The sequence below is a fragment of the Protopterus annectens genome, chromosome 1.part0 (assembly GCF_019279795.1).
Source record: "Protopterus annectens isolate FY-2018-M chromosome 1.part0, PAN1.0, whole genome shotgun sequence".
Taxonomy (NCBI): domain Eukaryota; kingdom Metazoa; phylum Chordata; order Ceratodontiformes; family Protopteridae; genus Protopterus; species Protopterus annectens.
In genome coordinates, this window is record NC_056725.1 from 1,847,514,798 (window position 1) to 1,847,537,352 (window position 22,555).

The 22,555-nt window shown below is 41.4% G+C and overlaps 1 protein-coding gene across 2 annotated transcripts in view; it reads left to right on the top strand.

Annotated features, from left to right (window-relative positions):
• Positions 1-22,555, top strand: part of DAB2 (DAB adaptor protein 2) — a 472,148-nt gene that overhangs the window by 164,416 nt on the left and 285,177 nt on the right. For both annotated transcript variants that reach the window (XM_044069830.1, XM_044069823.1), the window contains exon 2: positions 718-885. In XM_044069830.1, coding sequence (XP_043925765.1) covers positions 816-885 — 70 coding nt within the window. In that variant the 5' untranslated portion in view covers positions 718-815. The remainder of the gene's footprint in view (positions 1-717; positions 886-22,555) is intronic.

The following is a 22,555-nucleotide window of genomic DNA, read 5'->3' on the forward strand; positions in this document are numbered from 1 at the left end:
ATGAATCCAGTTCTGTGTGTTCGACTGTTGGGAGTATCGACAGCATGGAATGCATGCAGGATGTGGCGTGTATATAGTCTCCCTGCATTCATTCCCATTCACTCCTTTTACCAAAGATAGTGATCTAATTATGGTTGTGATTGTATTTAAATTTTAGATTTTCCTTTGAGATTGTTGTTTTCTTTGGCTCACAATGGTCTCCCAGACAACCATTTAAAGTCGCCTGCATATACTTTCAAACCATACAGCTGCCAGTAACTGCTTTCTCTCTTTGCACAGTTCACAACTCCTATGCACCTTATCCCATAAAGGTGCTGCAGTGTAGTTGCATTTCCATTGTGCTGATCATTTCAAACCTAAAGACAGACTTTCACCGTCCTTGCTGGGTGTACTTGATCATGCTTGTAATGAAAATAAATGACACTGGTAATTGTAACCATCACAGAGAATCACACCTTTTTGTTTTAGAGAGGAAGATGCGGTTGTATATAATTGGTCTTTGCAGGGATACAGTTTACTTTCACTGATTCTGTAGGCTCTAGAGGCAGTGGCTTAATTCAGTATTTTAAATGGATGTTTTCATAATTTGAAATGTCAATTTTGTGTCCTAAATGTTTCCACCATAAGTACCTTCTACCTTTGCAAAATCATTTGTTTAATAAATGCAAGCTGTGTTTTGGATAAAGCACTTAATGCCAGTCTATCTCTCACTCATAGGTTTGACTGATTTACATTATTAAAAAAAAAAAAAAATTCGGGAAACAAGGAAGTCCAAATACAGCTCGTTAAAATTTGACTGAGGCAGGCCTCGCACTATGGCAACAGAAATCGCAAGTAGCCAGAATGATGTGTCCCTGACAAAAACACTATCAAAAAAGAAAAAAGGTAAGGGAATATGCTTAATCACTTTTGTAAGTAGGTATTTTCTAGATTAAGGAGCTGGCACTTTCATTTAGACAATCTTGCCCTGCTTTCTGTGCATATGGCCATTATCTAAATAGCGTGTAAAATTTATACTGTTATGAAATGAGGATTTGGTCTAATGGATAAAATACCTTGTAGGCGTAGGAAACTAAGTTCCTACCATGTATTCCTTTTAACCATTTTTTGTACAGCAGTGTTGGTTTCCTATCGGCTTGCTTTGGTGCACAGTTGTACTGAATAGAGCTTTACGTGGCTTGTGTAGATTAATTCACGAGCCTTTGAATATAGTTCTCCATTGATAGTTGTGTTTTTTTTATTTGGGTTATACTTTGATTTGCACAGCTGGCAATTTTAATGAGTTTAGTTTCCAGGGTATGGATAAACAAGCATTTGGGCTTTAAAATTTGTAGATTGTGATTGACTGTGGTTCTAAAGTTTTTTGGGGGTGGTTTACTACTAACTTAGTGGACATTATGTGCATGGTGGGTTTAAGTGTTAGTAGCTTTTGTCCTTAAGGTGGACTTTCCTCTCAGTTGTCCAGATTTTTGCCTCATTTTTGGCTTTTTTTTCCTCCAAACATTGTGGCTCTAGTAAATCATTGGCAAATTGAGCACTGAAGTCCGAAAATGACAGATTTTGCATTAACATGAATCTTATACTATCAAGTTTAAAAGCAATGGTTAATGTCCCTATCTTTGGGCCTTTGTCCAACCATTATGGTTTTGTCCAGATTTCTTGCTCTAAGGGGTTGTGTGTGGGGGTGGAGCTGCTATTTGCAATGTAGAATGTGTTTATTGCACCAATATGAGGTCCAATGTGTGTATACTTGAAGTTGCTGGATTTAGAATGTGCTGCAGTGAAGGTGAATGTTTTATTCCTTCTGGAATAAACATTTATGACTTGAGGGTAGAGTAGTATTTTATTTAACTGCAAGCTTTTTCCTAAATCAGCATATCGCCCAAGCAGCTCTAAACTTAATCTTTCCTAGTGGATTCATTTTGCTGTTACGTAAAATCGCTCCAGATCTGTTGTAACATGGGTATGCTTCCATTTTTACTCAAGGCACCGAAATGCTAATTTGTAGAGGCACTTTGGGAGAAGTGATGACCAATACTTAACAGCATTCAACCCCCCCCCCCCACACACACACACACCTTGTCCCTATATGCCTACAAACTTATTCCTATACGTGCACAATCTACAGCAGTGTACCTGAAAAGACTTGAGACCACCATATAAATACTATCCTTCAAGTAACTGCAGATGGTCCTCCACTGTAGAAAAGAATAGGTCTAATGTATTGGTTTGGTTATGCCCATGAAGTTTTCAGCTAGTTTATTCATTGTTTCATCCAGAAACATCCAGAAAAATTCATAATTGGTATAAATATTTATCAAAGTAATGGCACTGACAAAGGTTTTATGCTTTTTGCTGTTTCTCCTTTCTAGTTATTCACTTGCTGTTTTCAAAATGTTTTAACCTTGATTTAGAGTCTTGGGTAGTGTTCTTGTTTACTGCGCAACTTGATTCTATTCAGATTTTAATTCACTAACCTGACTATGCTGGAAATGGTGGGTTCAATGCAGCATATACCCTTTGATGGAACCGGGGTACATGTATACTAGCCCAGTGGGAGCAATGAAAGGTGTAGCCTGGAGGTGAGGGGCACCAATGCACTGTGTAGCTTGGACCCAAGCACTCTATACTAAATCATAATGGATGCATCACCTTCTCACTTTAAAAATGAAAACAGTCAACTTCAAATGATTTCTATAATGCATGTAAGCAGTGTGTTGTACAGTGCAATGCGTAGAACAAATGTATTGCAGAAAGATTCTTAAAGCACATTTTCACCTTGGAATAACTATGTAGTTGGTGCCATCTGGAAATGTGCAAAATACTGTGTGAATTCCAGCTACCATTTAGTTTTCACACTGTCTTGTAATACAATACAGGTTTTTAGTAACTAAGCATACAGCCTAGGAGGCAAAGGAGTGTAGCCCAAATTCTCCAATTCCCCTAAGTCATGGTTTGGTTATGTGACTTGTTCAAGTTACACAAAGTAAAGGTGGTAAGATGTAAACCCTGTACCCTTGGCACAGCTTAAGAGCTGCTGCCCTCCAGGCTGATTGAGCTTTTGTTGTTGGTTTGAGCCAAGGACCTTTCAGACATGAAACTGGGTATCCTACCTCTAAACCAACAAACCGTAGCTAACCTCCATTTCCAGGTGTTCTAACTTCACTGTGTGGTCTGCATAGTTCATGTTCCATTAATATGCTGGTGTCAGATGACTTGTTTCCTAGGACCATCTGAGAAATATTCGGTTAAACTGAAGAAAAATGCTAGCATTATCGCATGCTGCCAGTGATTATTGCTGTGATTGAATAGTTACAGCAAAAATCATACCAGCTGTATCTTTCATAAATGTCTGGAAATGTGAGCATGTTCACTGGTTTATGGAAGGAACACAGAAGTGAATCTTTGTTGCCTACTATAAAGGAGTATTGTGTGTCTCTTCTGTTCGTTTTTTTTTTTTTTTTTGAGAAGCTGCTCCAGTTCCATGCAGAGAAGGAATCTTGACAGTCTTACACGGAATGTGAGCCTGAAACGCAAGATGAACAGGTATGTTGCAAGGGGGCTTGTGTGACTGCAGTTGTATGAAACGATTGCAGTTGACTTCAATGTCTTCAAGATGCTCTGCTTCCTACTTTGCTTACATTTGCTTTGTGACTTGCATCCCCATATTCTCTGGATCAGACTGTTTAAGGCTGTATAGACAGATGTGCATCTTTAGTAACCCGGATAGACCACTAATCAGAGGTTTATAACCGGCTCGGCTTCAGTATAAAAATGCACAGTAAAGAGCCTTGGCTGTCCCTTCACAAAATGTAATGTACTATGACTTGTCTTTCGGCTTTTCCCAGTTAGGGTTCGCCACAGCACAACTCCGGTCCGCTAATGATTGGTAGTTGATTTTTACGTGCAGAGTTACCAGCCCTGATGCACAACCTTCAACGAAGGTAACGCCCATTCACGTACATCTCCATGCAGAAGATGCTCTAGCTGAGAATCGAACTGGACAGTGTCTGAGGCGACAACGCTACCGCAGCACCACCACTGACTAAAAAAACAAAAAATGTAGCAAACTGGTGAAAATAAAAAAAAACTAGAACAAAGTTCACCAGCAGGACTTGTAGACACAAACTTTATTTACAGGTTATGAGCTTTCTTCAAAATAAAATTGACTTCGTCTGAAGTCAATTTTAATTTGAAAGCGCTTAACTAAATTTTGTCTAAGTCCTGCTGGTGAACTTTGTTGGTTCTAATGTACTATGACTAGCCTGAAGATATGAGACAGAACTGGAAAATGCTTCCTGCTCCAGGTGCTGGGGTTTCTCTGTCATCTTAAGATGACTCAAGCTGAATCATTCAGACTTCGCAAAGTAACATTTCATTATGTTTAACTGTGAAGTAATCAGGTTAATTGAAAGCATAACTGCTAATACTTCTGTTTCTGCTATCTTGATGCAAGGCAGTGAAAAAGGGGGAACAAATGCATATCCCTCTAACTTGGAGTGGGATGTTAACAAATGGCCATTCCATTGTGCCATGAAAGCAGGACTGTGGAAAATTGGGCAGAGGTAGGGTAACTTGGCTGTTTGATCAGTTATATGTTGGAAGCGTTTTCTGGAGTTGATGCAAGTGCATAGAAAAGTCATAATGTACTAAACAAAACTTACATTTTAAGTGTTTAACCTGCTGTCCGTAACAGTTGGTAAGGGCTTTTTTAGAATATTAGCAAAACAGTTCATACGGAGTACTTTCTATATATTGTAAAATTTCACAGCTTTTAAGCTCGTGCAACTAATTTTTAGAACCCCGGTATATGTAAAATTTCTATTCACTCTGTATATGCCATCTATGGGACCAGTGCTCCTTTGAGTACAACACAACGGCATGCTATTAGATGGCAGTTCCTATATGCAAGGTATTAAATCCCCTCTACTAATTCACATAACTGCAAATCATTATTCCTATGCATCATGTGTAGTGCATACTTGTAATATGTCCCAAAGAGTACTTTTATTGCAGAACTTTAAGGAAAATTGGGAGGGGTGACATAAATATGGAAGAAGCTTTATGTGGATCTTTGTCTAAACCTTATGTACTCAAGCATTGCTCTTGAAAGTTGCTTTATATTATTTGATAGTCTTTGTACTAATGTACTAGACTGTTGCAGAAGTGTTTTTAGGATTAAATTTTTCATATTGCATGTAGGCGTATGGAATACTACCACATCCTATATAGTTTAGTAATATGGAATTGTTTACTGTTGCTATACTCTCTTAGCTACACTGTACATTAACATAGTTAACAGGAGAGATGTTTTGTATTTGAATGGAAATATTGCTACCCTCCCTGGAGTGTACTGCTCTAAATTAAATCAGAGCTGCTGCTGTCCTGTCAGGGTTTTGAACTTGGGAATTTGAAATGGGAGCTTGCAGAAGAAGTTGAAGAATCCCTGGGTCACAAACATCAGGATTTTCAGTGTTGCTTTCAGTCTGACTATGTATAAAACTTTTTTTCTTTTCCTTGTACAGCTACAATGAATCATAATCTGCTTTTTAAGTGTTTTTATTTTTTCATCTGTAAAAGCTTGTTGGATGCCTCTTCATGGTGGGCATCTTCACGGCATATGTATGTTTGGTATTTGCTCCTTTTTGAATGGAGCCTGCTTGGCTAGTAGCTATTAAAATTTCATTTTGGTTAGCTCACTGGAACAGTGCTTGGTAATGGTTCTCATTACTTCAGTAATTTTGGTAGGGGACGTGTACTCTCGGTACAGGAAATGGGGGGGGTTGTCGGAGTTGCTAGTAGACCACATTGGAAAGGGGGGTTGTCGGGGTTACTAGTAGACCACCTTGGGGAAGCTATCTGAGTGCTCTAGAGGACTGAACTGTGAAGCAGGTGCAAGTCTGGGCAGTTGCATTTCTGGGAGGCAGTCCTAATCCAAGGAAGTATTAGGAAGGTCAGTCCCACACCTTGTAATATATGTAGCTTTGGGCTCCATAACCCTAACATTTCAACTAGTCTATGCCCTGTACATCTTTGTTCCAACCATAGAAGTCGCACACTGATGAAGAAACATGTAAAATCAAAATTTTGCATGTTGGACAACTCATAGCTATCTTTTTAAATGTCAAAACTGCAAATCATGGCTACAAGGTAAATTGGCAAAACCCAAAGACCTTTAAAATGTAAACTCTAAATTATGGTAACATAAACTCACTGTACTGACAATGAGCTTAAACTTTCTAGTGGATAAATCTCGTATTGCACAAGTGTACTACACTAGAAAAATAGTTTGGGATCTAGGAACTTGGGTTTTCATAATTCCCTTTTTTGCTCTTTTTTTGACCAGCATGTGACAAGTGGGCAATCTTTCATGCAGCTTATTGTGAAATTAACCTCCTTTAGGCTTATGACTTTAGTAGAATGTGCCCTTTTGGTATGTAGCTTATTAAATATACTGAACAATAGGAAAGACCCAAAAGGTTCCTAACCAAAAAGTTTACAGGCCTAAAGTACTAGAGGTACAAAGAGAGAGGCTGGAAGCTCTATCCCTTTCACTGCCTTAACTTTTGAGGATAGATGTTCATGCACTTTCTGTGGCATCAGAGGTCCTGTTGTCCTGGACTGCCCATATCTTTTACTAGTATAATACAGTTACCTATATTAGAATCAAGAACACAAATCTGCACCAACAGATGAGTAAAACTACTGAGGGCTAGGTTTGTAGTAATCCCCTGAATTTACTCGAGGGTTAATTGGTTTCTTCCTCCTGGCAAATAGTTGAAACATGAGGGTGGGTACTGACTATGGTCAGAATCCATGGCCAAAATATCTCTCAAGACAGTGAGAGCAATGATGTTCTTAGTCTCACATTGCTGCAGTCATAACCTGTGGGTAGTCCGCTGTCGTCGGTCGGCCCGAATACCAAAGTGTTAGGCTGGCGTCGGTCATAGTCGCTCAAATCTGACGTCAGTACGCAGTGGTACTAAAGTGAATGACCGACGCCATATCCTCAGTCTTTCTTGCCGCATGGTCCGAAGCAGAAGCAGCGTTTGCAAGTGCCGTTTGGCGTCCTGAAATTTTCGTATTCTGAGTTTCAGACCGAAGACCAAGTTGGGCTAAGTACCCCGTTGGGGAATATTTTTGTCTTTTCTTGCCTCAGTTAAATCCGGATGTCAGAAAAAGTTAATTGTATTTCTTGTGGGAAACAGATACCTCATAGGGACTACCACTCTCTCGGTATTCCTTGCTTGGGGCCTGAGCACGACGTAGTCGGGTGTCGCTTTTGCACTAGATTTAATAAGTGCACCATTAAACGCAGGTTAGATTGTGCTAGACTTGTTTTTGGTAAGCGGTGCAACTACAACATGCCGTCGGATCCTCAGACGCCCGCTACCGCTAAAAAGCGAAAAGATAAATCATTAAAGTATAAGCAGGATGAGTCATCCGTTACGGACGCTTGTTCTTTGGAAACTATGGTGGAATCTGTGGATCCAGCCGAGGTTTCAGCTGAGTCTCAGGGGGAGCCTTTAATATTACAGGAATTGGCCTCTCAGGAGTCAGGTCAGGCCGAGGGGGCCTCTCAAGTTTCTGTAGTTCCTTCTTTACATAAGGTTGTTAGGCCTTCTACTTCTGTCACTAAAGCACCTTCTAAAGCTAGGCCTGGTCTTTCTGGCACAGGTGTCAGCCCTAGTTCTGCAGGCTCTGTTCCTAAAAAAACATATGCTAAAAATGGCAGAGGATTTGATTACTTTAATCAGAGGTTCTATGCCCCCTCCAGATAAGAGACCTAGGGTGGAGACAGAGGTGGAGGGGTTGGAGCATTCCTCAGATTACTCTGAGTCTTCAGCTGAGGACATTCAGGATTTTCCTCCCTATTCTGCAGAGGACTCCTGTCCTTCTGCTTCTCCTCCAGAGGATTTTTCTTTTTCTGAAACCCTGCATTCCATGAGGGAGCATTTTAAGTGGGATTGTCAGGATTTCTCCGATTCTCGTAAGAGGCTTAGGGAATTTTTGTTTTTACCACAGCATAGGCCCTTGGCCATTCCCCCTGTTTTGGATGTTGTTCAGGATGTTTTTTCTGAGGCTTCCCTTAATCCTGATTCTTTACCTCCGGCCCCTGTCAAGCCAGACAGATACTACAGAGTTCCCGAGGCTCATAAATATTTATACGAGTCCTAGAGCTGACCCAGAAACTATTAGCCAGGGACCTAAGGGTGTCAGGGCTTCTGTAGTAAAGAATCCAGTTCCTCTGGATAAAGATTCTAGAGCTTTAGATAGGTGGGGTAAAAAAGTGTATACCTCTTCCACACCAGCATATGAAACGGGCAATTCAAAGCCCTCATAGCTAAAGTACCAGAATTTTCTGTTAAGTCAGTTGAAATCTAAGGTAGATGCTTTAGCTGAAGGTATAGAGTGTAAGGAATTGCAGGATTTAGTTCATGCCTCTGATCAGGTAGGTAAGCATTCCTTGCAGTGTGGCTTTGATGCTCTTCAGGCTTCTTCCAGGGTGGCTGCCACTGGTTCAGTTATTCGTAGGCACGCCTGGCTTAAGGATCAGAATTTGTCAGAGCATGTTAAAGCTCGAATTTTGGATGCTCCCCTCCAATCTGAAGTTCTTTTTGGTTCTCCTGTGGAGTCAGTTTTGAAGAAAATGGAAGACAAAGCTAAGTCCATGCAGACAGTTAAGGAATTTTTACAAGTGCAGCCCCCTAAGTTTAGCAGAAATTGGCCTGCAAAAGGATGGGCATATCCTTCTTCCGATTACCAGTCTAAGGGCAGATCTAGACGTGGTAGGGGCAGAGCTCATGCTCAGGGTTCATTCAGACCTAGGACATGGAGTTCTCCTGCACAATCTTCTGGTGAGGGCAGGGGTCAGCCTTTTCGTAAACGGACCCAATGACCTGTATCTCCAGCTGCCAGATTCTTCCTGTCTGGCAGCTCCTCTAGGAGGAAAGTTAACACTCTTCAAGCAAAATTGGCTTTTGGTCACCCAGGACAAATGGATGTTGGACATTATAGATCGAGGCTACAAGTTTTATTTTCACACCTTGCCTCCTTTCAAAGGCATGCTGGACATACCTCCTCAACAAAAGCTGGAGGCTCACAAACAGATTTCTTTACTTTTAAAAATGGGGGCTATTCAGGTGGTACCTCCGTCAGAAGTAGGCCTAGGATTTTATTCTCTCCTGTTCCTTGTGCCAAAGAAGGGGAACACTTGGAGGCCAATTCTGGATTTGTCTTCTCAACGCATACCTAGACATCCCAAAATTCAAGATGTTAATTTTACAGCAACTTCTGCCTCTGCTAGGCAAAGATCACTGGATGGTAACTCTGGATCTCAGAGGCTTATCTTCACATTCCTATCAGGCCCAGCTGCAGAAGGTTCCTGCGTTTTCGGGCTGGTACTTTTCATTATCAGTTCTCTGCATTGCCCTTTGGCTTATCTACTGCGCCCAGGGTGTTCACAAAGGTCCTGGCTCCTGTGATAGCCTTCTTAAGACTAAGAGGAATACAAATTTATCCTTATTTGGACGATTGCCTGATTCTTGCTCAAGACAAAGTCACGTTACTTCAGCATCTACAGTATGTAATGGCAGTGTTAAGGTGCCTAGGGTATTCTGTGAACGAAACAAAGTCCAGTCTAGTACCCTCTCAGGACATGTGCTTTCTGGGTGTGAGACTGAGTACAGCCTCTCAGATGGCTTTTCTGACCCTGGACAAACAAAGAAATCTTCCCCTATACTTTCAGAGATTATCTCTACTGTCCAGGCTGACTGCAAGGACAGTCCTTCAAGCCTTGGGGTTCATGGCATCTTGTATTCTGGTACTCCAATGCCAAACTACATATGAGGAAGCTACAATGGTATCTCAAAAGTGTATGGACTCAACACTGCCACGATTTGGACACTGTCATTCAGATAATACCTTGCATCCAAAGGGAATTTTTGTGGTGGGCTCAGGAATGTCACCTAAACAAGGGACTCTCTGTGACCCGACCAGAGGAGAGTCAGATCCTAACGACAGATGCCTCTGACATGGCTTGGGGAGCACATTTCGATGGGAGATGGGTTCAAGACACGTGGCCTGCCAGACTTCAACATTTACATATCAACTTGAAGGAGATGTTAGCAGTCCAATTTGCTCTGATGGCTTTCAAGGATCTATTTCAACCGGGACAGGTGTTGATTCAAACAGACAACACAACAGTCATGTGGTACATCAACAAGCAGGGGGGAACCCATTTGTACCCTCTTTGCAGACAAGCTATGGTTTTGTGGGAGACTGCTCTGAGTTTGCACCTCACTCTTCAAGCAAGGTTTCTGCCAGGAGCACAGAACTTCTTAGCAGATGTTTTGAGCAGGCAACTAGTGGATCCCCACGAGTGGAAATTGGATCCCCATGTATTTCAACAGTTGACAGTGGCTTGGGGAACTCCAGACATAGATCTGTTCGCATCCCCACAAAATTTCCAAACGCCAAAATTTTGCACAAAGATGTTTCACCCAGAAGCTTGGAAAGTGGATGCTCTATCTTTCAGTTGGAACAACCTTCACGTCTATGCCTTTCCTCCTCTGCCTCTCCTTCCCAAGGTGCTCTTGAAGGTCAGACAGGACAAGCCTTGCATGATCCTTATAGCTCCAGATTGGCTACATCAGCATTGGTACCCTTTGCTGAGGAGTTTAGTTCGGGAGCCTCCTTGGCCTTTGCCAACAATTCCACACCTTTTGTCTCAGGCAAGCAATCATTTCCTCAATGTCAGGATACAGTCCCTGTATCTGACAGTCTGGCATATTCCGTTTTAGACCCTGGGGGGTCGCAGCTTCCTCAGCAAGTTTTAAATGTCATCTTGGAAGCCAGGCGACCTAGTACAAGAAAGGTTTATGCTGATAAATGGAGGAGATTTTTTCTTTGGAGCACAGCAAAGAGCTTTGATGTTTCACGGCCTAATTTGAGTGTTACACTACAGTACCTTACAGAATTATTAGACAAGGGTTTGTCTTTCTCCTCCGTGAAAGTTCATGCTGCAGCCATTTCTGCTCACTATGACTGTGACCCACCATTATTTTCTCACCCTTTGTTTAAGCAATTTCTTAGAGGGGCAAAGAATATAAGACCCCCACGTAGAGCTCCTACTCCTTCCTGGGATCTCAATTTTGTGTTGGAAAAGCTGACTTAAAGTTTTTGTCTTGGAAGACTGCTTTTTTGTTGGCCATTACGTCTGCTAGGAGGGTATCTGAATTACAGGCTCTAATGGCAGTTGAACCCTTCCTAATGTTTCATAAGGATAGGGTATCCTTACGTACTAACCCTACTTTTATGCCTAAAGTTGTTTCGATGTGGCCTTGAACCAATCTATTAATTTGCATACTTTTTATGCGGATCCCCAAAATAAAGGGGAAAAAAATTTGCACTCTTTGGATATTCACAGGCAGTTACGTTATTATTTGAGCAGAACTAAAGGGTTCAGGCAGTCTGTTATTCATTTCTTTTGCCTTGGGTTCACAAGGAAAACCTGTTTCAAAGCAAACTATTTCTAAGTGGATTAGCCATTGTATTGCTTTTTGTTATTCTCATCATGGAAAGGAGGTTCGATTAGACCTCATTCCACTAGGGCTACTGCCACTTCTACTGCGATATTTTGGAGGCAGCTACTTGGAGTTCAGTGCACACTTTTACTAAACATTACCATCTCCCTCTTTATTCCAAATCTAGGGCTGGGTTTGCCACTGCAGTTTTACAGGGCATGTTAGCAGCTCCTAGTGCTTTTTGATTTAGCCAACCTCCCTTACCTTTGCTTTGGGATTCTACCCACAGGTTATGACTGCAGCAATGTGAGACTAAGAACATAGTACAGTTTTGTACCTACCATAAATGTAGATGTTCAAGGATCCACATTGCTGCAGTCCAATTTACCCTCCCTCCCCTCTGTAGTTTAGGGTTGCTGTGTTGCTTTTGGGGTGATTCTTTTTCTGTAACTGGTAGTTGGGTATTTTCCGTTTGGCTATGGCCTTTCTTTTTTAGGCCTTCTGACATCTGGGGCAAGAAAGACTGAGGATATGGCGTCGGTCATGCGCTTTAGTACCACTGCCAGATCTGAGCGACTATGACAGACTCCAGCCTAACACTTTGGTATTCGGACTACCCACAGGTTATGACTGCAGCAATGTGGATCCTCGAGCATCTACATTTATGGTAGGTACAAAACTGTACTTTTCCGTTACTCTGAACTGCAAGACTGGGTTGAGAAAGGTGTTTGAATAAGTTATTGCAATTCACTGCAAATAAGGTAATGCCAGCAAGAGTCCTATTTAGTAAAAATGTACGTGGGGGTGATGGAGAGTACACCCCATAATCTCTCCGTTTTCTCAGTTAGTATTGAATATCTAACATTATTATAAGCAGGTAAGTCTGGATAGTGTAAATTGCATACTTGGACTGGTTATGAAAGAATAGGAAGGAAAATTCATGGCCCAACGACTTCATGTTCTAAAGTAAAGGTATGAAACGTGTGTGCAACATGATGCGGAATTTAAACCTTGAAAGTGGATACCAGTGACATCAAAATGTTTACTTCAACTTTAGACATGCAAAAACTTATGAATGTAATTGATAACATGGACAAATTCAGTTTACTAAGAGTAATCCAGTTCATTGCCTTTTGCAAATTATTTCTGTATTCTGATTTGATCTAAATGGGTCAGTAAACATAAATTGCAGTCATGATTTTGGACAGCACCCCCCCCCCCCCACAATAATTGTAGACTTGTCCTTAATATGTTGAGGTGTATACATCACGCAGTTCACACCAAATTAATCCAAGAGCAGCAAACTACTTGTAGCTCATCTGAAAATCTGAATTTGTGGACATCTGCTTGGTGAGAGGGTTGCATTTCATCATGTGAAGTATATGGAAATGGACCAGCTCTTCCTAACAGTTCAGTTTTAGGATTGAATTTCTTTGCTGTTGTGGAGTCTGCAAAAGATCTGTAGGTGGTCATCAGCTCAATTCAATCAAATGAGGAGTATAAAATACTAGTGGTTTTATTCACATTTGTAAACTGGAAGTTCTGTTGGAAAACATGAGTGCAGGGTTGGCTATCGAGGTTGAATAGAATGTGAATCTGCCTGTCCTTGGAAATGGTGCAGAAAGTGGATGGCAAAATATTGCCCTGTTTTTCCCCAAGTTTAACAGCAGGGTGAGCAAGTACATAATTCCCTTCCGAGTGTCTTAGTGCAATTTTTGCTGCTTCTGTTAATCGTTGGTAAAAGGAACGCCAATTTAATTTGAAATGTCACACATCCTCCTGTACTATATTTCTGCCCAAAGATGTAAAGCAACTCCAATGCTACAATCCTGTCCAAGGATGTAGCTCGCTTCTTTAAGACACCTGTCCTTTTCAACTTAAATTATAAATGATGTGCCTTTAGTAATATAAACTTGGAGTACAGTTGGAGCAGACTTCTACATTTTGTAAGGTACAGTATCTTTAAGTTACTACAATAGAAATCCAGTTAAGTGTGAGGAATACGACCCCTCCATGTTGAAGTTGCAGGAGACATGCCCCCTAACATTCACATTTTTGCAGACTAGTGAATTCTGTACTTGACCTGCAGGATTGCTTTTAATGTTTCTAAACTTAGTCCTCTGGGTTCTCCTAAATAACAATTTGAGCTACACATTCTGAATATTTTTGCATTATCATGCTACTGCCAATTTGTAATGCAAAAAGTATGGAAGCCTATTTGAAATGGCTCTAACTGGTCATCCCTGGACCCTTTTCAAAATATTCCCTGGGCCAAGAGGGTGACCTCGGTAGAAGGCATATATACATGGCAAAAAAAATGTCTCAACTTGGACCACTTTTATGACAATGGTTTGGAATAAGCATCCTCATTGGTCCTTGAGTGCGCCCCCCTGGTTAGCTTTTAGTATTTGGGCCCTACTTTCAAGAAGGCCTCTGCTTGTTTGCATGTCATGCAGCATTGCACATTGCCACACAGTTGTGCACACTCTAGTATAGGGTACGAGAGATTTATTTAAACCAATAATCTAGAAGTCATGCCCTCTAACAAAACTAACATGGAGAAGGTTGTCAACTTGCCTACCACAACATATGCATATAGTACCACTACTCATACACACAGTACTCAAACATGCAACTCCACACGAAAAACTTGCTGAAACAGATCTATAAAACTGCCTGCTACAATTAACACGGCCCACAGCACCCATGGTGTATAGCAGCACCTGTGTCTCAGCCCACCAAACCAGTAAGGCATGACAACTGGAGACTCGGTGCAACATGCAGATGTCCCTCCCACCAGGTTGGACAAGGAGGAAGTCAGTCAGCTGCCTATCCGATTCCAGGATTAGTCAGATCACGCATGCACTTGGGTCTCTGCAACAAGTACTGTTTTGACTGTCATAGTTCATGTTGGTGTGAATGACCAGAGTCTTGCCTCACTGGACTATATGAAGAAACCTGGTTGAGCTCTGAGCATGTCCCAAGCAGTATGTCCCTAGCCTTTAGCAGCATACTACCCTCGCCTAGAATGATGATGCAGTATAAACAAAATGATTTCTATAATTCTGTTTTTGGTGTCTAGGAGGAACCAGTTGCTGTCAGCCTGGGAAGCCATGTTTGACAAACTTCACTACCTGGCACCTCTAGGCTTTTGGCTACTGGCAAAGGCTCTTGCCTCCCACAGTGCCTTTTGTAGAAAAGATCTTAAACATTACTGACCTGAAATTAGCCAGTCGGAGCAATATAAGGGTCATTCTGCTAATGTTAGGAGTTTAAACCAAAAACTGCATTCCTATTCCTTGGAAGCGCTTCTATCACTAAAGGTGTGGATTTCTGCAAACACAGAAACCTGGCTCAGGTTCTGAGTACCCAGTCTTGCACAGTGCCTTCCACACCTTTAGACTGCAAAATGAATGTGTGAAAACCAAAGGAGGCAGTGTTCTAATCTGTATTGGAGAGATTCACCACTTGTCTACTTAGAATGGACAAATACATGGAGTTACTCCAGGTCCAAGTTACAGTGGGTAAGACCCCATTCAAGTCTTAGCCAGTTAAAGATCCCCTCAATGTTTCAGAAAGCCTACTTGACAAAACTGAAGACATTCCAAATTGTACCAAACATGCTGGTTATGGGGGATGTTATCCCACCATTAGCTGGGAAAACCTATGCTAGCCCTAACTCACTAATACAAAAGTTTCTTTACTTGAATTGTCCATACCCTCACAAGGGGAAGAATTCATGAGTGGAACAAATTATCCATACACTCACAAGGGGAAGAAACATTCTAGACCTGGTCTTCAGAAACATGTCAAAACAGATGCATTGCTGCAACCATTGGACCCTCGTTACTTAAAACTGCCCACAATCAGTCCCCTTTGAGCTGGTACCAACACCAGAACTCATAGGGTGAAATCTGACTTCCAAGGCAAACTATAACCTCCTGGGTGAAGGTATAAATGCATTCCACCGCCATGGTGGCCAAGTGGTTACTTTCTCTGAGAAGAAAGCCTATGTTCCTGGACTTCATGCTTGTGCAGTTATGTTTTTGTCTTGCCATTTTTAGCATCAAACTAGGCTGTGACATAAAGGGGAACCATATACAATTTGTAAAATAATATATTTACATACATAAAACAGCTAAACTGAAAGCCAGAGCTTCCTGAATAGTTTATATGCAAACTTTTTCAAGTTGTGTTAACAAGACCCCCCCCCCCCAACACCTGCTTCTGGCATTGCTGGCAGAGTATAAAGCATTTTATACTAGAAAATGGAATGTTGCTGCAAGTGTTTGGCCCTTTGTCCCTTTGGCTCCCAGTGTTTTGTTATAGCAGTTGCCCTCTGACAAGTCTAGAGGGTAATGAAAGGGTATGGATTGGGTTTATAGCCCCCAAATATAAGTTTGGAATAGTGGAGCTTGGGTGCTAAATATGGTCATGCTTGCAGGCAGCTGAAATTGAAACCCCAGTCTGAATAGCAGTTTTAGTAGCATATATTCTAGCAGGTTTGTGTTGCTTGGTATGAATTGCATCTGCCCAGGAGAGTAGAGGTAGTATTTCATGTCTAGCAGGTATGTGCATTTTATTAAGTGCTGACCTTAAATTAAACATTTTGTGTTTAGAACACTGATTTTGTACCAGGCTAACGAAAAAATTGTCTCTGTGCTGTAAGGATCTTGGAGTCTCTTAATGAAGGTACAAGACTTGTTCAAGCATTGACACACAAGCTTGCTTTGAAATAGCTCTGAGCTTCCCATGTTTGTATGGTACTGTCCTGTGGTAACTGGTGGCAGTGGTGCAGGTGGGCATTTGACTTCTGTGGTATTCCAGCAGTGCTAGTCACTGACGCTGCTTCTTTGACTTAAGACTGACTCTGGACACTCAAGTGGCTGGGTATGCCTGCAGCTCCTGCTGTCAGGTGGCTGGGTATGCCTGCAGCTTAGTCTTTGCAATAGGTTAACTTTTTTTTTTTTTCATAGCACAGCTTTGATTTATCCCCATTTCATTATGTTTTTGATCTCATTTGCACACTGCCAACCTTCTAAAATTTGTTTGTTACAGCTGCATATTAATCTGGTTTTATAGCTGTATATAATTTGCACTGTTGAAAGACCGAGCAATTTTTCACTTTTTGCCTTCTAGCAAGCAATCTGCTTTGAGTCTGTCCATGATGACAAAGTATCCTAACTGCCACCTGCTCCAACCGACCTATTGTAAATACTGCCAGCAACTGTGAAAGTCTTCCCATTTGGTGCAGTTGTGGTTGGCTACCCCAAAGGGCAGTGGTATTGGCATTCTTACTCTCTATATTAGCACTTTCTTATCTGCAGTATCCTTGCAATTTAGTTCATTGTGATCCTAGAAAATGGTGCGGTCCTGCTGAAGTCAGACCCATCTCCAGGACATCAACTCTGTAATTTTTAAATAGAGTAATTTCATATTTTCATCCATCCACATGCTAATTAAGGTGTTTACTTGTTGAGATGAAAGCTTGTGTACCCAGGCTTGTTCCACCAGGCATCCACTGAAATGAGTATTCCTGTCAACCCAGCTTAAGTAAACATTTACGCCCATTTATTTTGGCATATCAATGTTTAAATTCACTAATTCAGTCCTTTTAGGTATTTTTGGACAGTTAAAAATATGCAGCTTCTCTAAACTCTTAATGCATTCAATTTCAGTTGTAAGGAAATGACTCAAGTTTTCCTACAGGAAACTGTGACTGTAGCTGTCTGGTATGCATACATATTTTGAAGCTACCTAAAGTCTGTTTTAAAGACCTGTTATACTAGCAAAATATCAGCAACTTGTGCTCTGAAGTGTCAGCTTTCTGAGAATTCTTTAGCAGATTCTCAGTGAATTATAAAATTATATTCTGCCAACTTTGAGCTTTCACTGCTGTTTTTTTTTTAATCTGGTGGTCCTGTACATCTTTTCAGACTTTGCAGAGCAGCAGTCCTTTTTCTCAGGGAAGTGAAGTGAACGAGGAAATAGCATATGCTAAGGTAGAGGGGATACAAAACAGTATTCTGCTTATGAATATTTAACTTAAATTTCTTTGCAGTGGGATTGTATTTGTATGTAACTACTACCCAATGTAATTGAAATCAACAAGTGGCTAGAGCACTGAATTAATTTTCTTAATTCAGCAGTAGGACATCTCTGTTAAACACCCCCCTGCATTTTCATAAATAAAATGTGTGGCAACATCAGTCAATACTACTTGAAAGTATCCTTTTGATAGCCTTGTCCATTAATTCTACTCTTCAATTTCAGATTAGTACATATTTTTAACATTCACAATTCCTTCTGCTACTGTAATCCTTCTGAGCCTTTAGTAGGTTGCTGCTTCTGCTTGATCCCACCAAAACACCCTGTACCCCATTCTAAATTACTGCTGCAACCTTTTTTCTTGTACATGCTCAATATGCAACCAATTTCTTTTAGCATAAGTGTTGCAGGACTGCAGGTAGCAGTGCTCCACTAACCTTTTTCTGTTGTAAATTTCCCGTTTTGACATGCATTTAAGTACCACTACCCCGTTGGTTTAAAACTTCCTGATTAGTTCCATTTTATGTCCATTTCATGCATGTTCCTCCCCTCCAAAATGCATTTTCTGTAAAGCATCGTGGCACATTACATTTCCCTAAACCACTGATCCAGTCACTAAATCTCAAAGTACTCCAATTCAAAGAAGCCTTGTGAATGCCTTGCCTCCCACAGCATCATTTTACCTTTCTACTGCTACATGCACACATCCATCCATATTACTCCACTACCACAGTTAACTTGCTGTTCCCCATACCACCTCCCAGCCAAGCCTCTTGCCTCACCTGTTTAATAAATGGGGGGATAGATTAACGTACATGTTCCTGTGCATATTCTATATACAGTGGTAATAAGTTTCTGTGAATGAAAAGTGACCACCTGTTTACTTCCTACTTCTTACTGTAATTATCAGTTTCTTTGTATTTATATACTTTCAAGCTGTCACAGGCTGAGTACGAAAATGGTCCACCTAGGTTAGTGCTGTACCCTATAAGAATTAGTAGCCCTTGTTATCAATAACTTATTGATTTTGTGTACTAGTCTGCATGATAGTTTTTCCATAGTTTAAAAGCATTCTATTTGCTGTACAGTTACACATACAATTAAAATGCACTGAAGCATATGGTGCCTTTGGTGTTATGCTACATTTCATTGTAGATGCCTGTTTAAGGTGCAGTCCTTGGTTGCAATTTTCTGTCACTGAAAAGTTCAATAAATTTTTCCTTTTCATAGCGAAGGTATGAGCCCCGTTGCCCTCAATAGGGGTAATATAGTCAACTATGGGATGGCAATAGAGGTAATATAATAAACTATGGGATGAGAAAGACCAATCCTGCAAGTAAGGTTAATTCGAGCACAAAGGAAAATTGACTTGGCCAAAAATGGCCCTAAAGGGTAGCTGTAGTACTTGCCTGAGCATATAACCTATACCTTTGTGGAAGTCTGTCGAGGGAGCACATGCCGTACATCACTTGAAGTGCTGCTGCAATGTACACCTAGATGTTACCAGAGGTGGGGAACAAGATAGTTTACAATGACACTCCATAGTAGGCCACATTTGAAAGTTTCTTGCCCTTTTGTCTTCCATGACCTTTTAAATCACCTTAAAATTGACATCTAGGTCCAGTTCAATGGAAGTATGATTACCTATGTATTGGGTTCTCTGGAGTATGTCTGGCAAGTCCCATATTGCTGCCAAGTTCTTGGGGCCTGTCTGAGTCCAAGTGAAAGAGCTGGTTCCTGTTTGCAAGGTCCTTGTATTGTCTGGAGTTAGTGAAATGTCCTTGGGTGTTGGGTGAAACTTTAGGAGTTTGCTTGTTTATCTGTGTTGTCTGGAACCTCATTCCTCACTGCTTGAGAAACGTGGACATAAGCTAAACTGTTAATCAGTATTGCATTTAAACTATTTCTCTTGAAAGTGCATAACTGTCAAAAGCAGCATTTTTAAAGGAAAGGTTAGACCCCAGCAATCCCCATTTGCTAAGTATTCCACAACTACGAGGAAATGTCAAAAATTCCTTGCCTCCACTATTCCATTGTCTTTTTCAAATAGTTTATTCAATATAGCAAGGAATATCTGAAAGGTTGATTCCCATCTCTTCAGTGGGCTCCTCGCTCAGTCTTCTTGGTTTTCTCTTATGATGGCCACCTTCAAGAAGTCCTTTTAGGCAGGTCAATATAGCTTTTATGATCCCTGACCATGCCTTGTTAAACTCTGCCATTTTCTTAGACGAGTTAAATTTTTCACGCGTTTCCTCTTGCTCTTTTTTAATGCAGTAGTTTCCCCAAGCATCCATACTTATGTTACCTGGGGCAGACAGGAATTTAACTCATCCACACTACAGAGTGGATAATGTGCTTTTGCCATGAACTCTGCTCCTCCTACCTTGAAAGTTGTAGGGTTATGTTGGAGCCTACCTTTTCTGTTGTAGGGTTATGTTGGAGCCCACCTTTTCATTTGCAAGTTGGTACAACATCTTTGGTGAGCATTAACTTTTGCTCCATTGTGGGTTTTTCGTATAACAGGTGGGCCTTGTCACTAAACCCGCTGATGGTATAACATTAACTGGCTTCTTACTAAACTAATCCAGCCATTAAGGCTACTTTTTTGTAAGTAACAATATACCCATATCCTAAATTTGATCTGGCCATTTACTCCTGTATTTAGTAGAGTTGTAGTGACCAAGGCTGTATTGAAGCCCTAAAATATACTTGTTTTCCTGCCTTTCTAAGCTAGTATAGTCCAGTTTTCAGGTTGGTGCTGAATTTAGGCTGTGTTGCAAGTTTGGTTGCCCATAACTATAAATTACTTGGATAGAAGGAAGTTTCTCTGTTCACCTGTGAGAGGGGAGAGCTTTGAGCAGCCTATCTGCCCCTGGAGTAGTGGTTTCAGCCCAGAAATTTGAAGTTTATTGGCCATTTTGGGCTAATTTCTCTTTCAGTCCCCTGTTATAAAACCTGCATTTGTGCAGTTTTTGCATGCTGAGCAGTGCCATTTGGTTGGAGTATAACTATCCCCAGTTCCACTGTCTACTCTTCAATTTTTCCCTTGGAACTAGACAAACAACTTAAGCACTCGAACCATTCACTTCTCAGCCCGGCACTTGCTCAAAACTCCTAGCAAGCACTAATCATTAGACCCCCTATACTGTAGAGAACGACAAGGCTCTGTTAGACTTTACCAGCCAATCAGTGGAACAGTTCACTACTTATCCAGGCATGTCGAAAGGCCAGTTTCAGGTGTACTCTCTGGTCCAACTGGTGAATCTGGGCATTTTGAGGCAATGTTGCAACTGCCTCATGTACACAACCCTCGCCTCCCATCACCAAGCACTAATACATGCAAGAGATCCAATTATACAGCCAAACTGGAGGCTAAGCACACTCAACCCAAGACTGGACCAGGCAGTCAAGAGAAGGGAATTACTTGCATCACACCACCAGTCTTGCATAGACCTATGAAACCAGCAAAAAACACACGTACACGAAAGCATACTCAGAGGCTCTAAATAAAAATCTGCAAAAGTGACAGACCTCCAAAGCAGACATCCAAACAACCTCCAACCCAAACACAAACTATGAAATGCATACTTCACAAAACAGTGTGCCACGCGATTGCAGCCCTTAAGACAAAATAACATACCCCAACTCTAGTAATAGTTGACTGGCACACTGACATACCACTCACTAGGCTGAACAAGGTTACTGTTGGCTGCCTGTCTGGTGCCAGGATCCGCCACATAACACAAGCACTCAGTTCATTCCAGAACAAGTATAAATGACTGTCATTGTCCATGTTGGTGTGAATGACCTGAGCCATACCTCCCTGGACTACGAGACATGGAGGAGCTCTGATCATGTAGCCCAGGCCTGTATGACCCAGATTAGCATCCTGCCCTCACAAAGAATACCATGGCATATTGAATTATCAATTTCAACAATTGGCTAAGCTTCTGGTGTCAAAGGGGATCCAGTGTCAGACTGGGATGACATGCTCAACAAGCCATGCTGCTTCACTAGGCTTGCACCAGTCACCCTTAGGCTTTCGAATACTGGCCAAGGCTCTTGCCACCCCCCATAGTGCCTTTTTTAGGCAAAGCTCAAAAGACAAACCCACTGCCATAAATAGTACAAGTAACACAACTGAGGGTAATGCTACTCAATGCCAGAAGTCTAAACCTCAAAATGCATGCACTCAAGGCACTCCTCTGTATGGAGAAAGTTGATGTATGTGCAGTAACAAACCTGGTTTAAGGCTCCAGAGAGCACCCCAGCACTGCCAGGCTACAACTCGTATCATATGTTTTGGCCACAAAACCTGGACCAAAATACAAAAGGCGGGGGCATAGCCATATTCATCAAGGATACCCACCCCTCCAGGTTAGTGGCACAGCACAATGCTTCAGAGATCATCCACGTGCAACTAATGGGCAAAACTGCAATTCAAATTGTAGTTTGCTACAGATCATGTCCTAGGACCCCCATTTGGCATTTCTGGAAACGCTGGGAAACGGATATTGGGTGATTTTTCAATTACCCAAACATTAACTGGGAGAACTACTGAAGTACTAACTCCCTTGCCCAAAATTTCCTAGAATTTATAAACTCAAATGCCCTGGATTAACTGGTCAACACCCCCACCAAAGGTGCTAACATATTGGACCTGGTCATCACCAGCATATGCGACTGGTGTTCCACACCGGAGGTCAACCCCTCGCTGGTTAGATCTGACCATAAACCAATCACTCTGGATATCCATTTTCTGCCCCCACCCCCGGTCAAAGAAACAACAGTGAAACTTTTCAAAAAAACTTCACATTACTTTTGACAACGATTGAAAGTTTCAAAGCCCCCAAGCTAAAGGATAACGCTGTCCAAGCTGCAAAATCCTTTACTAATGCACTGTATGGGCACCTACAAGAATGCATGGGACATGCTATCCCAAGCAAAACCAAGACACACTCCCAAGAAAAGGAAGCCAGTCT